This window comes from Pelodiscus sinensis, chromosome 2 (genome assembly GCF_049634645.1).
Source record: "Pelodiscus sinensis isolate JC-2024 chromosome 2, ASM4963464v1, whole genome shotgun sequence".
Classification (NCBI taxonomy): Eukaryota; Metazoa; Chordata; order Testudines; family Trionychidae; genus Pelodiscus; species Pelodiscus sinensis.
The window spans coordinates 52910363-52922394 of NC_134712.1; the positions used below are offsets into that span (position 1 = coordinate 52910363).

Consider the following 12032-nt stretch of genomic DNA (forward strand, 5'->3'; position numbering starts at 1 on the left):
CTTGGAGAGTGTTGAATTTTAACATGAATGACAGTTCAGAGGATTCCCTTTCAAGTGCAGATGTAAAAGGTCTTTGTAGCAGAATGCAGGTGGTTAAGTCATTGAGAGAGTGTCCTTTCTGGTTAAAATGGCAAGAAACTGTTTTTTCTTTGTGATTTACTTTAGAAATGACTTTTGTCATTTGTAACTTTGCAACCAGAGGCTCTTGTTCAAAAAACGGCATTGTTGTAAATTTTTCAAACCTTTCATTGATTGGTTATGTCATGTGCAATGTTCATTTTCAAGTTCTCTTGAGTCTCTTGTTACAGTGGTTTAGCTGATCTAAGATTCTTTTTGGTGGGTACTGAATGTGAATTCAGGATGGTTTGCTCAAAGGCACTGGGAAGATGAATGTCTAGTCACAATAGCATTATAGAAAAAGTGCAGGAACTGTGAGATGGTTGGAAAGTTTTACTGAAAGGTAATCAGGAATCTATTGGGATTTAGTAGGAAGAAGTGAGGAGGAAGGACTTGGGGTCTATTGGGATTTTATGAGGACCCAGGGATTTGGTTAGAGGTTATGGGTTGCAGTTTCTACAAAGCTCTAAACTTTTAGAGCCTGATCCATCACTCCAGGATTATAGGCTAGTCACTGGAGAAAGCTAAAATTAGTTTTCTTCTTAAATGTTACATTTCATTAAGAAAAGAACCTTCTAATTTATGTGTGGTGGGCTACAGCAGAGAGTAATGCAGTTATTTGTGAAGTATTTTCTCATTCTCCTTTCCCAGCCAAAAAAGCTGGATCAAAAAGCCTAATTTTGGGTTGTGTGTTGGAAGAAAGCAGGAGTCTCTCATATACTTTACTCATTCTTACTGCTGTTCCAAATGGGCACAGCAGACTTCACAAGGAGGGAAATATGTTGTCTTGATAGCAGACACTGTAGTCTAGAGGGAGTGCCACAAGTTGAATGTTGGCTTCATTCTCTGTACCAAGAATGAGTAATAGAGCTGTAAATTAAGTGTCTGTTAATTGAGTCTAAATCATACATACATTTTAAACAAAACTTGTTACACTGTTTCTGAAATCAGAATCTTAAATAGATGATGTGGGCTTCCTGGAATATTTTTTCAATCTGTTTAAAATGGGGTATATATCAGCTAACAGGAGGTAGGGCACTGATGTCCTGGGTAAATTCCTATTTAGATAATGTTATCTGGCACCTCTAAAACCCCTCTGGTTTAAAATGGTTACAATGTTTTTGTACTTCCTGCCCTCAACTGTTGAATAGTGTTGTGGTATGTTGTGCGAGAGGGGTGAAAGTCTTAAGTGATTAATGAAGTGACACCTGTATGTGGATACACAGGTACTGAACCTTGAAGTCCTTACTAATTTTCATTCATTTTTTCTAGGCAAATCGTCACTGACATCTAAACAGGGTCATATGAATTGTCATGCCAAACCAGAACTGCAGTCTCTGTAATACTGAATCTTTTATCTGGCAGGGCCAAATATTAGGGATGAAAATACTGGCTCCACTGACTTCACTGGAGCTAGATGTTCACCCAAAATATGTCAGAGGAAGATACAAAAAATCCTTTAAGTTATGGGATAACCTGCCCATAGGGGAAGTTTCTTCCTAGTTCTAGTCAGTGAGGGTGTTCTAGACTACATGGCTTCATCGATGGAGCCATGTAGAGTAGACAGATTGGCAAAGGGAAATGAAGCCGCGATTTAAATAATCGCGGCTTCATTTAAATTTACATGGCTACCGCGCTGAGCTGACAAACAGCTGATCAGCTGTTTGTCGGCTCAGCACACTAGTCTGGACACTCCGCGCAGACCTGAAAGCGTTTTATCTACATCCCCGTTATCCCCGTAGGATGAGGTTTACCGGGGATGTCGAAAAAAGGCTTTCATGTTGACAGGGGAGCATCCAGACTAGCACACTAAGCTGACAAACAGCTGATCAGCTGTTTGTCGGCTCAGCGCGGCAGCCATGTAAATTTAAATGAAGCCGCGAATATTTAAATAGCGGCTTCATTTCCCTTTGCCAAACAAACAAATCTACGTGGGTCCGTCGATGGAGCCATGTAGTTTAGATGTACCCTGAGTGTCTGACTTATGCTCTAAAGAATGCTAGCTCATATCTCATTTAGTGTAACCATTGATGATCTCAGTCTCGGATATTCTCATTATCCATGCAAATGTCTGACCATTTTTATGAATCCTTCTAAGTTTTAACATCCATATTTAGTGGCAATGAGCTAATACTCTTGCTAGAATAAGGGCCTAGTGAAAATTGCATTGGCATTTTAGGATTCCATCTACAGATTGCAAAGTAAGTCATGATTTTCAGAACAGAAGAAACTAAATGTCACATATCATTATTACGGTGATAATACTGCATCAAATAATGAATCAAATTAATTAACAGTTCACAACAGTTCTTCTTCTGTGACATCTTTCATTTGCGAAAACTGAATGAATTGAAAGATGCACTCTCATGCTTTCATAATTACTTTGTTTTGTAATTTTTGCATACATGCATATGTTATAATGCATGGGTTGCTATAAAAGACAGGCTCAAGTTGTGATATTTGGAAGATGATGGGATTCCACTACAAATATCCCTGAAGTATGGAGGTAGCAGTCAGATCTGGTTTTACTGATCCCCCTTTAGTTCCTTTGCTGCTGCTTTCTTCATTAAATTAAATTGTTAATATAAAGGACCTGCCTTCTTAACTCCCAAAATAGAATGGGTTTCTTCTATGGAGCTTTCACCACCAAAACCTACATGTTTGGAGATTGCAAATCTTTAAAGAAACTGTTAAACATTTTCTTCTTGTGCATATGGCAGCAGGGACAATGAAACTATTCAAACTCATTCAGTGCCATATTCTTTGCTAGATGTGGATCCGTGCAAAATGTGGAAAATTTAAAGTTTTTCAAATTTGTACAATTCATTATTATTTGTATTTTTATACACCAGCATGGGCATGCAAAGCCCCTTACTGAAAAAAAAAAAAAGACCTGAGGTATTGGAAAGAAAGGGGTTAAACACATGTTTGATGTATACGATTGCCATTTTGGTTGAATCTCCACCTTGAATTGTCAAAAGGACAACCATTTTGGTGCCCCTTCTTCTCCAGGCTTTTGGAGCCCTTTTTCCAGTTTGGTGCCAAAACAGAGGAAAAGGTAGGAACACGGAGTGCCATGTGACAGTAAATCTGCCCAGCAACGGGAAAGCATATAGAGGAGTGTCTGTCACTCTGACAGCGCTCTGTGTCTCTGGATGCTGTGCAAGCACATCATCCCAGTAGAGCACAGAGATCTCCCACAGTGAGCCAGCCTTGCTGAGAGCTAAAGCCAGAAAAGATAACATCTAGAAGGGACCCTTTACCTTACACCTACGTGCAAAGCCAGATAGGGAGTGTCTGCATACCACACACAGGATGGTGTATCAAGAGCGGAAGAAGACAGAAGATCGAGGGAAGTCCACTTACCTGTTCCAGAGGTTCCTGGAATCCAGTTCCTGGCATTCTTGTGTCCCCTGTGTCATCCCAGTGTCTACAGGGCACGGTATAGTCCTTCCCTATTGTGCTATGAGCTCTGTGCTATGGCTACATCTGTACTAACATCAGAGCCTTTATTGTTACATTGCAGGGAGTCCTAGTTTGTTTATTTCTGATATCTATTATAGAGCTTGTTGTTTTATCTAACCTGCCTGTGTCTCAACCATACAAAGCACTGATGATAGATGCGAAGGGGGTAAGATACTGCAGACAGCCCATCATCTGATCAGTAAAATCACAGATCTAACTGTTTTGGGTTAACAGAGGTACTTACAGTTTAAGCCCCCAGGCTGCAGTTGGCCAATTAATGCAAGTAAGTGAAAATCAGCATAAGTATGGACTGCAGAACTGGGTCCTAAATTATATGTAACAGAACCAGGGAATGAGGAGAAAAAGGTGTGAGAAATAGAGTAATACAAAGGATGAGCATTACACTAATCATAGAATCATAGAATACTAAAACTGGAGAGATCATCAAGAGATCTCAAGAGATCATCAAGTCCAGCCCCCCTGCCCCCATGGCAGGACCAAGCACCATTTACATCATCCCTGATATATGTCGATCCAACCTGCTCATAAATATCTCCAGTGATGGAGATTCCAGAACCCCCGTAGGCAATTATTCCAGTACTTACCCACTCTGACAGTTGGAAAGTTTTTCCTAATGTCCAATCTAAATCTCCCTTGCTGCAACTTAAGCCAGATTCTTGTCCTGTCCTATCTACCAAGGAGAACAATTTTTCTCCCTCCTCCTTGTAACACCCTTTTGGTGTCCTCTCTCAGTCCTCTCCTTTCTAAACTAAACAAGCCCAAGTCTTTCAGTCTTCCTTCATAGGTCATGTTCTCTAGACCTTTCATCATTCTTGTTGCTCTTCTCTGCACCTTCTCCAGTTTCTTCACATCTTTCTCAAAATGTGATGCCCAGAACTGGACACAATACTCCAACTGAGGCCTAATCAGTGCGGAGTAGAGCAGAAGAATGACTTCTCGTGTCTTGCTCACAACACACCTGTTAATGCATCCCAGAATCATGTTTGCTTTTTTTGCAACAGTTTCACACTGCTGACTCATATTTAGCTTGTGGTCCACTATGACCACTGGATCCCTTTCTGTAGTACTCTTTCCTAGACCATCACTTTCCATTCTGTATGGCTGTGTCTACATTGGCGCCCTTTTCTGGAAAAGGGATGCTAATGAGATAAGTCAGAATTGCAAATGCCACGGGGGATTTAGATATCCCCCATGGCATTTGCATGAACATAGCTGCAGCTTTTTTCTGGCTCGGGGCTTTGCCGGAGAAAAGCGCCGGTCTAGATGGGATCTTTCAGAAAATAAAGCCTTTTCCAGAAGAACCCTTATTCCTGATTTTAAGAGGAATAAGGGATCTTCCGGAAAAGGCTTTATTTTCCAAAAGATCCCGTCTAGACTGGCGCTTTTCTCCGGCAAAGCCCCGAACCGGAAAAAAGCGGCAGCAATGTTCATGCAAATGCTGCGGGGGATATTTAAATCCCCCATAGCATTTGTAATTCCGACTTGTCTCATTAGCATCCCTTTTCCGGAAAAGGGTGCCAATGTAGACACAGCCTATGTGTGAAACTGATTGTTCCTTCCTCGGTGGAGTACTTTACATTTAACCTTATTAAACTTCATCCTATTTACCTCAGACCATTTCTCTAGCTTTTTCCAGATCATTTTGAATTGTGACCTTGTCTTCCAAAGCAGTTGCAACCCCTCCCAGCTTGTTATCATCTGCAAACTTAATAAGCATATTCTCTATGCCATCATCTAAATCATTGATTAAGATATTGAACAGAACCAATTCCAAAACAGACCCCTGTAGAACCCTACTTGTTATGCCCTTCCAGCATGACTGTGAACCATTAATAACTACTTTCTGAGAATGGCTATCGAGCCAATTATGCACCCACCTTATAGTAGCCCATCTAGATTGTATTTCCCTAGTAATAAGAAGGTCATGCGAGACCATATCAAAAGTCTAGGTATACCATGTCCACCACTTCTCCCTTATCCACAAGACTTCTTATCCTATCAAGGAAAGCTACAAAAGATAATGAGATGTGCTTTTGTTAAATACACATCTTGTTATTCCTCTTTGGTTTGTTTTATATACAAAACTAGTACATTTTTATAATTCCAGTTATTATATTTGTTTGAGGAAGCAGGCCCAGCACTAAAGCATGACTGGAATGCTAGCTGGAAAAAAAGGGAGCAAACAGTCCTATCAAATAACCCATACAGGCATGAAGTAGAAAAGTAAACAGAATGAAAAGAAAGCGACTTACTTTGGGGCATAGTTGCATACCAAATAAACAGCTCGCCGCCAAACAGATCCCCAGACATTCATATTGTGGCATGTGTGGACTGCACAGCCTATCCGATTGGAAGTGGCCCAGACCATCTGAATAAATAATCATTATTCTTTTGGTGAAGTTGACATTTAAAAGAAATATTATTTATTTATACATACACACACATCACAGAAAAGTCCAATTTTGAACTATAGATTGGTGAAGGAAGATTGAATCTCATATAACCTGTGTATAATGTGTGCACATGGGTCCATAGCATCTGAGTGGGCATCTAGGGTTGCAGTCCTGAGGATATGGAAAAGCATAGTCTTTCACTTCATCATACCATGGCTTTACCAGCTGAAGAATGGATCGATACCTAGGTGAATTTAAAGAGAGAGGTTGGAGGGAAAAGTTCATTTTCAAAATTTGCTATGTTAGAACATTTGGCCTGGCATCCCTAGGATAGAGTACGTCTATTTGCAAACTGTTATTTTGTGGAGATCTGAAATCCGTGGTTACAGTCAGATTTTCTAATAATTAATTCTCAGATTCCTGACTGGAATGAAAATCTTTATAAGCTGTAGACAAATTTAGTTCTTTTTCCACCACACTAGCTAAAAGGTTCAGATTGGCCTACCTTCATGGCAGTTGACATCAGCTAAGGGACACTCAATTTCTTTTTTTTCTTTTTTTTTTTTAAATAAAGGTTTTGCAAAACAACAGTTACCTACCTTCCAGTTCTTACAGAGAGGTTTTGGCCCAAGAATCTTAGTAAGTAGGAAGGTCCATGGTCCCAAATGCATGTTGCAGCCCAAGCCTCTGCAGACTTCGCAAGAGTTTCATCCCAAACCTGATAAAGTGAAAAGTCCTTAGCAATGGTACTAAAAATGTGGACAAGTGCAAGAGGCAGGTGTTATATGATATGATCATGTTAATATAACATGTAAGATTAATAGCTCAACACCCAAAGAAGATTTTTATAATTAATTATGTTAAATTTGTGATACCACATTTCGTGTTCTTATAAAAAATGAAATACAGTCACAGATCTCTAGCATACAGAAGAACATGGCTACAGAAAACAAAGGGACTTGTCAGATTTATCACAGAGCCAGACCACACCACCAAGGTTTGGTACCCTAAATATGCAGCTCTGCCCATTTTGAATGGAAGGGTCCTCCCCATGGCACTAGTCTCTCCATCCACTTATTCAGGAGTCCTTGTGGCTCTCTGTTGAGTTGGGATCCATGAATGGAGAGGAAAAAAAGATTGGATAGAGTTTGGAGTGGCAATGGGGATCCTGTGCATTGTTGGGGAGCAGAGCTAAGGTGAAATACATTGTTCGGTGGAACATATTAGAAAGGATAATGCAACCTCAGGTAGTATCATTTAATCCATGAAACTCACTACACATGGTAAGTGGAATCATTGGACATTAGTCCATCTGTAACCAAGGAAAGTGCCTGATAACCAACTGGTTTCTCTGAAACCACATGATTGGGAAAGGGGCATGAGGGAAGGATCAGAGAGTCTCCTAGGGCATTTCACAGGGTATCAAATGCTGTTCTCTGTGGAATAATCAGCAAACAATTTTGTGAGAAAATCTTTGGGTGATTTCCTCCCCCTAAGTTTCCTTCCATAAGTTTTTAGTGTGAGAACAAATGATCTGGCATACTATTCTTTATTACAATTCTTTATTGGGATATTTGCGTTAAAGGGAGATTTTTTTTCCCCGTGGGGTTAAACAGTGTCTCCTGCTTGTATCACATTTGTTCACATAAAGCATTGAACTGTGGCATCAATATTTGCACTGCAAACAGTTATGAAGTCATAAACAAAGGAATGTATCAGTCAAGTAATATAAATAGTAGTAATTAATAGTCTTTTAGGGTGCATCTACACTGCACTGTTATTTTGGAATAACGGCAATTATTCTGAAATAATGTGAGCATCTACACAGCAATTCCGTTATTTTGAAATAACATCGAAATAATGGACAGCTTATTCCGACTTCTGTAACCCTCATTCCACAAGGAATAACTCCTCTTCCGAAATAACTATTTTGAAATAGGGCGTGTGTGGATGCTCCACTGCTGCTACTTCTAAATAGTTCCTCACTAGGGCCATTCTAAGTAATTTTTCCCCAGTGCTCTCTGGGGCTCTAAATCAAGGTAGCATGCCCACATTAGGGGAACCTGCCTCGGTCTAATTTTGAGGCTTCCCTGTAGTATAGACGCTCTATTTCGAAATATGCTATTTTGGAACATATTCCGAAATAAGCATGCAGTGCAAACTTACCCTTATAGAAAAGAACACATATTCAGGTGATGCATCTAATATTAATGTTATGAAATATGCACAAATACTAATATATTTAAACAATAAAATATGCACAAATCCTAATACTGTACCTCTGGACCCCTTGCTCCATTCATCTGAAGAAGTGGGTTGTGTCCATGAAAGCTCATGATACTATCTACATTTTTGTTAGTCTCTGATGTGCTGCAGGACCATTTGTTGTTTTTTAGGTCTTTTCAGTTAGGGTATTTCTAGACTACACGGCTCCGTTGACGGAGCCATGTAAACTAGTTTACCCAGCATAGGCAAAGAAGCAGGGATTTAAATAATCCCCGCTTCATTAAAATAAACATGGCCGCCACGTTGTGCTGACAATCAGCTGATCCGGCACAGTGTGGCAGTCTAGACGCGAATCTGTCGGCTGGGGAAGCCTTTGCCGACTGATCCTGTAAACCTCGTTTCACGAGGCATAAGCGATCGGTCAGCAAAGGCTTCCCCAGCTGACAGATCCACATCTAGACTGCCGCACTGTGCTGGATCAGCTGATCATCGGCACAGCACGGCGGCCATGTCTATTTTAATTAATCAGGGATTATTTAAATCCCCGCTTCTTTGCCTATACCAGGTAAACTAGTTTACATGGCTTTGTCGACGGAGCCATATAGTCTAGACATACCCTTACAGACTAATACAGCTACCCCCCTGAGTTCTTATATTAGGCTATGTCTACATTATGGGGTTTATTCAGGATACCGGGTATCGCGGAAAAACTCCACCGCATGAGGGAACGCGTCTACTGTTCCACTTTTTTGGAGGAAGAGCAGACATGCTCTTTCAGAAACCTGTCTTCCTCATTCCACGAGGAAGAAGGGCTCTTCTGAAAGAGGAGGCTTTTTCTGAAATTTTGCTCAACATAGATGGGCCAAATTTCAGAAAAGCCTTTTCCAAAAAAAAATTGGAAAAAGGTACGCAAATTGCAAAGCGCAATTTGCGTACATTTTTCTGATAAAACCTTGTAGTCTAGAGATAGCCTTAGAGAGCACTAACCCAGAGGTAACTTGTTCTTTACTCAATGGTCTGTAAGCCAAATCCAGATCTTCTGCTCAACCAGCAGTCTTCAGCTTCTGCTCTCAATGCTTCACTGTGGAGACACAAGTTTTTGGCTATCGTGTGGTCTTAACCCTGGTCATGTGTCTTTAGCCTAGCAACTCAATCACAGGACTCCGTCTCTGTTTCTCCTGGGCCCAGATACAAAGGGGAGAAGCAGCTCTCTGTTCCAGTTCCCTGTTCACAAAAAGGAGGCTGTTCTGACCCCAGAAGCTTTGTCCAGTCCCAGAGAGCATCCAGAGAGTGCATTATGGGATTTGCAATCCTGCAATGTCAGCATACAGTACCTAGAGGTCTGTCTAATCAGCATACCTGTAAAAATATTCAGAGTAGTGATGGGCAACCTAAGCTAATGAACGAGACACATGTGGACCCTCCTTTATCTCAGTGGACCACAAGATTACCATATACAAGATGTTCTCCTGGGATAGGGTCATTTTGCTAACTGCATTTGTGCACTTCAAATTTGCCAATTGAACAGCATCAGCACTTTGATCAGATGCAAAGGGGGTACATGGCTCTTATGGTCAATGTTGTGTGTAATCACATTCTCTTGCATTACACACATCACTTTAGCAACGCTGGTAAGAAAATAAACTATGCGGATGGAAACCAGTGGAATCTGGCAACTCTGCATGTGAGCAACAGTAAACAAAACATCTCATGGGCCACATATAAAATTCTGATGGGCTGCAGGATGCCCTCCACTGATTCAGAGGCTCCTCAGACAGGGTATACTTCATTGCTTTATATTTGTCCACTTTGAATTTAATTTGCTACTGTGTTGCACAAATATAATTTAATTTTGACTAGGTCCTTTTGAAATTGCTCAGATCCTTAGAATCATAGAATACTAGGACTGGAAGGGACCTCAAGAGGTCATCGAGTCCAGTCCCCTGCCCTCATGGCAGGACCAAATAGTGTCTAGACCATCCCCGATAGACATTTATCTAACCTACTCTTAAATATCTCCACAGATGGAGATTCCACAACCTCCCTGGGCAATTTATTCCACTGTTTGACTACCCTGACAATTAAGAACTTTTTCTTAATGTCCAACCTAAACCCCCCCTTGCTGCAGTTTAAGACCATTGCTTCTTGTTCTATCCCCAGAGGCCAAGATGAACAAGTTTTCTCCTTCCTCCTTATGACACCCTTTTAGATATCTGAAAACTGCTGTCATGTCCCCCCTCAATCTTCTCTTTTCTAAACTAAACAAACCCAGTTCCTTCAGCCTTCCTTCATAGGTCATGTTCTCTAGACCTTTAATCATTCTTGTTACTCTTCTCTGGACCCTCTCCAATTTCTCCACATCTTTCTTGAAATGTGGTGCCCCATACTGAACACAATACTCCAAATGAGGCCTAACCAGTGCAGAGTAGAGTGGAAGAATGAGTTCTCATTTCTTACTCAAAACACACCTGTTAATGCATCCCAGAATCATGTTTGCTTTCTTTGCAACAACATCACACTGCTGACTCATATTTAGCTTGTGGTCCACTATAACCCCTAGATCCCTTTCTGCCGTACTCCTTCCCAGACAGTCGCTTCCCATTCTGTATGTATGAAACTGATTGTTCCTTCTCTAGTCTAATTCAAATGTCATCCAAAAATTCTTGTGGATTCCTGGAGCATCCTACCTAAAATTGGCTATTTACTTCTTATGACTTTTAGCTTCTTGACACAACCAGTTTTATCCCATGATAAGACTTTATTTTCTTCTGGTGGCTACCACTGTTCCTCAAGAGACTCTTGCAAGGTTCTTAATCAAAATCACTTTGAAATTCTAAATGAAATTAATATTTAAATATAATCTCCTGCATCTCATATTTGATTACACTGAAAGAGGGTACCTTTGAGTCACTCTATAACCCTAACTTCAATGATTTTTCTCAACTGTTTTTTCTCACTGATCTGTAATTCCCAGAATCACTTGCTGCTTGTTAGCCCATTGTCAAGATATGGGTATTATAGGCCAAATTGTTCATCTTACATCATATGTGACAAAGTGTATGTATGCTCTGTTCTCGAGCCTCACTGCATGGTTTTGATTTGCTTTTGTTTTCAAAGATACATTTTTGGCCTGGATAATCTATTTATCCAGACTATTTGTTTTTTCTTGCATTTCTACTGGCTGCTCATTAAAGCTAATCTGGACCAAAAGCCTGAATAGGAATACCATGAATTTTGAGGTATTCTGAACTTGCATCTAAGTTTATAGCTATGCTTTGTTACTTAGGAACAACTTTATTGTTTAAATATACAGTAAAACTCCGATGGTCCGGCATCTGATGGTCCAGCACTCCTGATGGTCCGGCACCATCAGGAACCCGGAAATACTCCAGGCAGCCAGATCATTGGAGCTGCTCTGCCCCCAGCTTCCCCGATTTAGCCACTGCTAAAACTGACCAGCGGCTGAATCAGGGAAGCCGGGGGCAGAGCAGCTGGAGTGCTGCCGGGTAGGTCCCGTAGCGCTGCCCCTCAGGGCTGCGGGACCAACCCGGCAGCACCCTAGCTTTCCCCGATTCAGCCGCTGCTGAAACTGACCAGCGGCTGACTCCAGGAAGCCTGAGCAGAGCTGCCCTGCCCCGGCTTCCTGGAATCAGCCGCTGATCAGTTTCAGCAGCAGCTGACTTGGGTACACCTGGGACAGAGCAGCTGGGGTGCTGCCGGGTTGCTCCCTGCAGCGCCAAGGTGCGGCGCTGCAGGGACCAACCCGGCAGCGCCCCAGCGCTCTGTCCCAGGAGTCCGGATTCAGGCATC

At 41.4% G+C, this 12032-nt stretch overlaps 1 protein-coding gene across 1 annotated transcript in view; it reads right to left on the reverse strand.

Moving 5' to 3' along the window:
- Nucleotides 1–12032, reverse strand: part of PI15 (peptidase inhibitor 15) — a 45135-nt gene that overhangs the window by 10000 nt on the left and 23103 nt on the right. Inside the window, exons 3-5 of the mRNA XM_006131549.4 lie at nucleotides 6596–6714; nucleotides 6108–6240; nucleotides 5856–5971 (exon numbers count right to left, since the gene is read on the reverse strand). Coding sequence (XP_006131611.1) covers nucleotides 5856–5971; nucleotides 6108–6240; nucleotides 6596–6714 — 368 coding nt within the window. The remainder of the gene's footprint in view (nucleotides 1–5855; nucleotides 5972–6107; nucleotides 6241–6595; nucleotides 6715–12032) is intronic.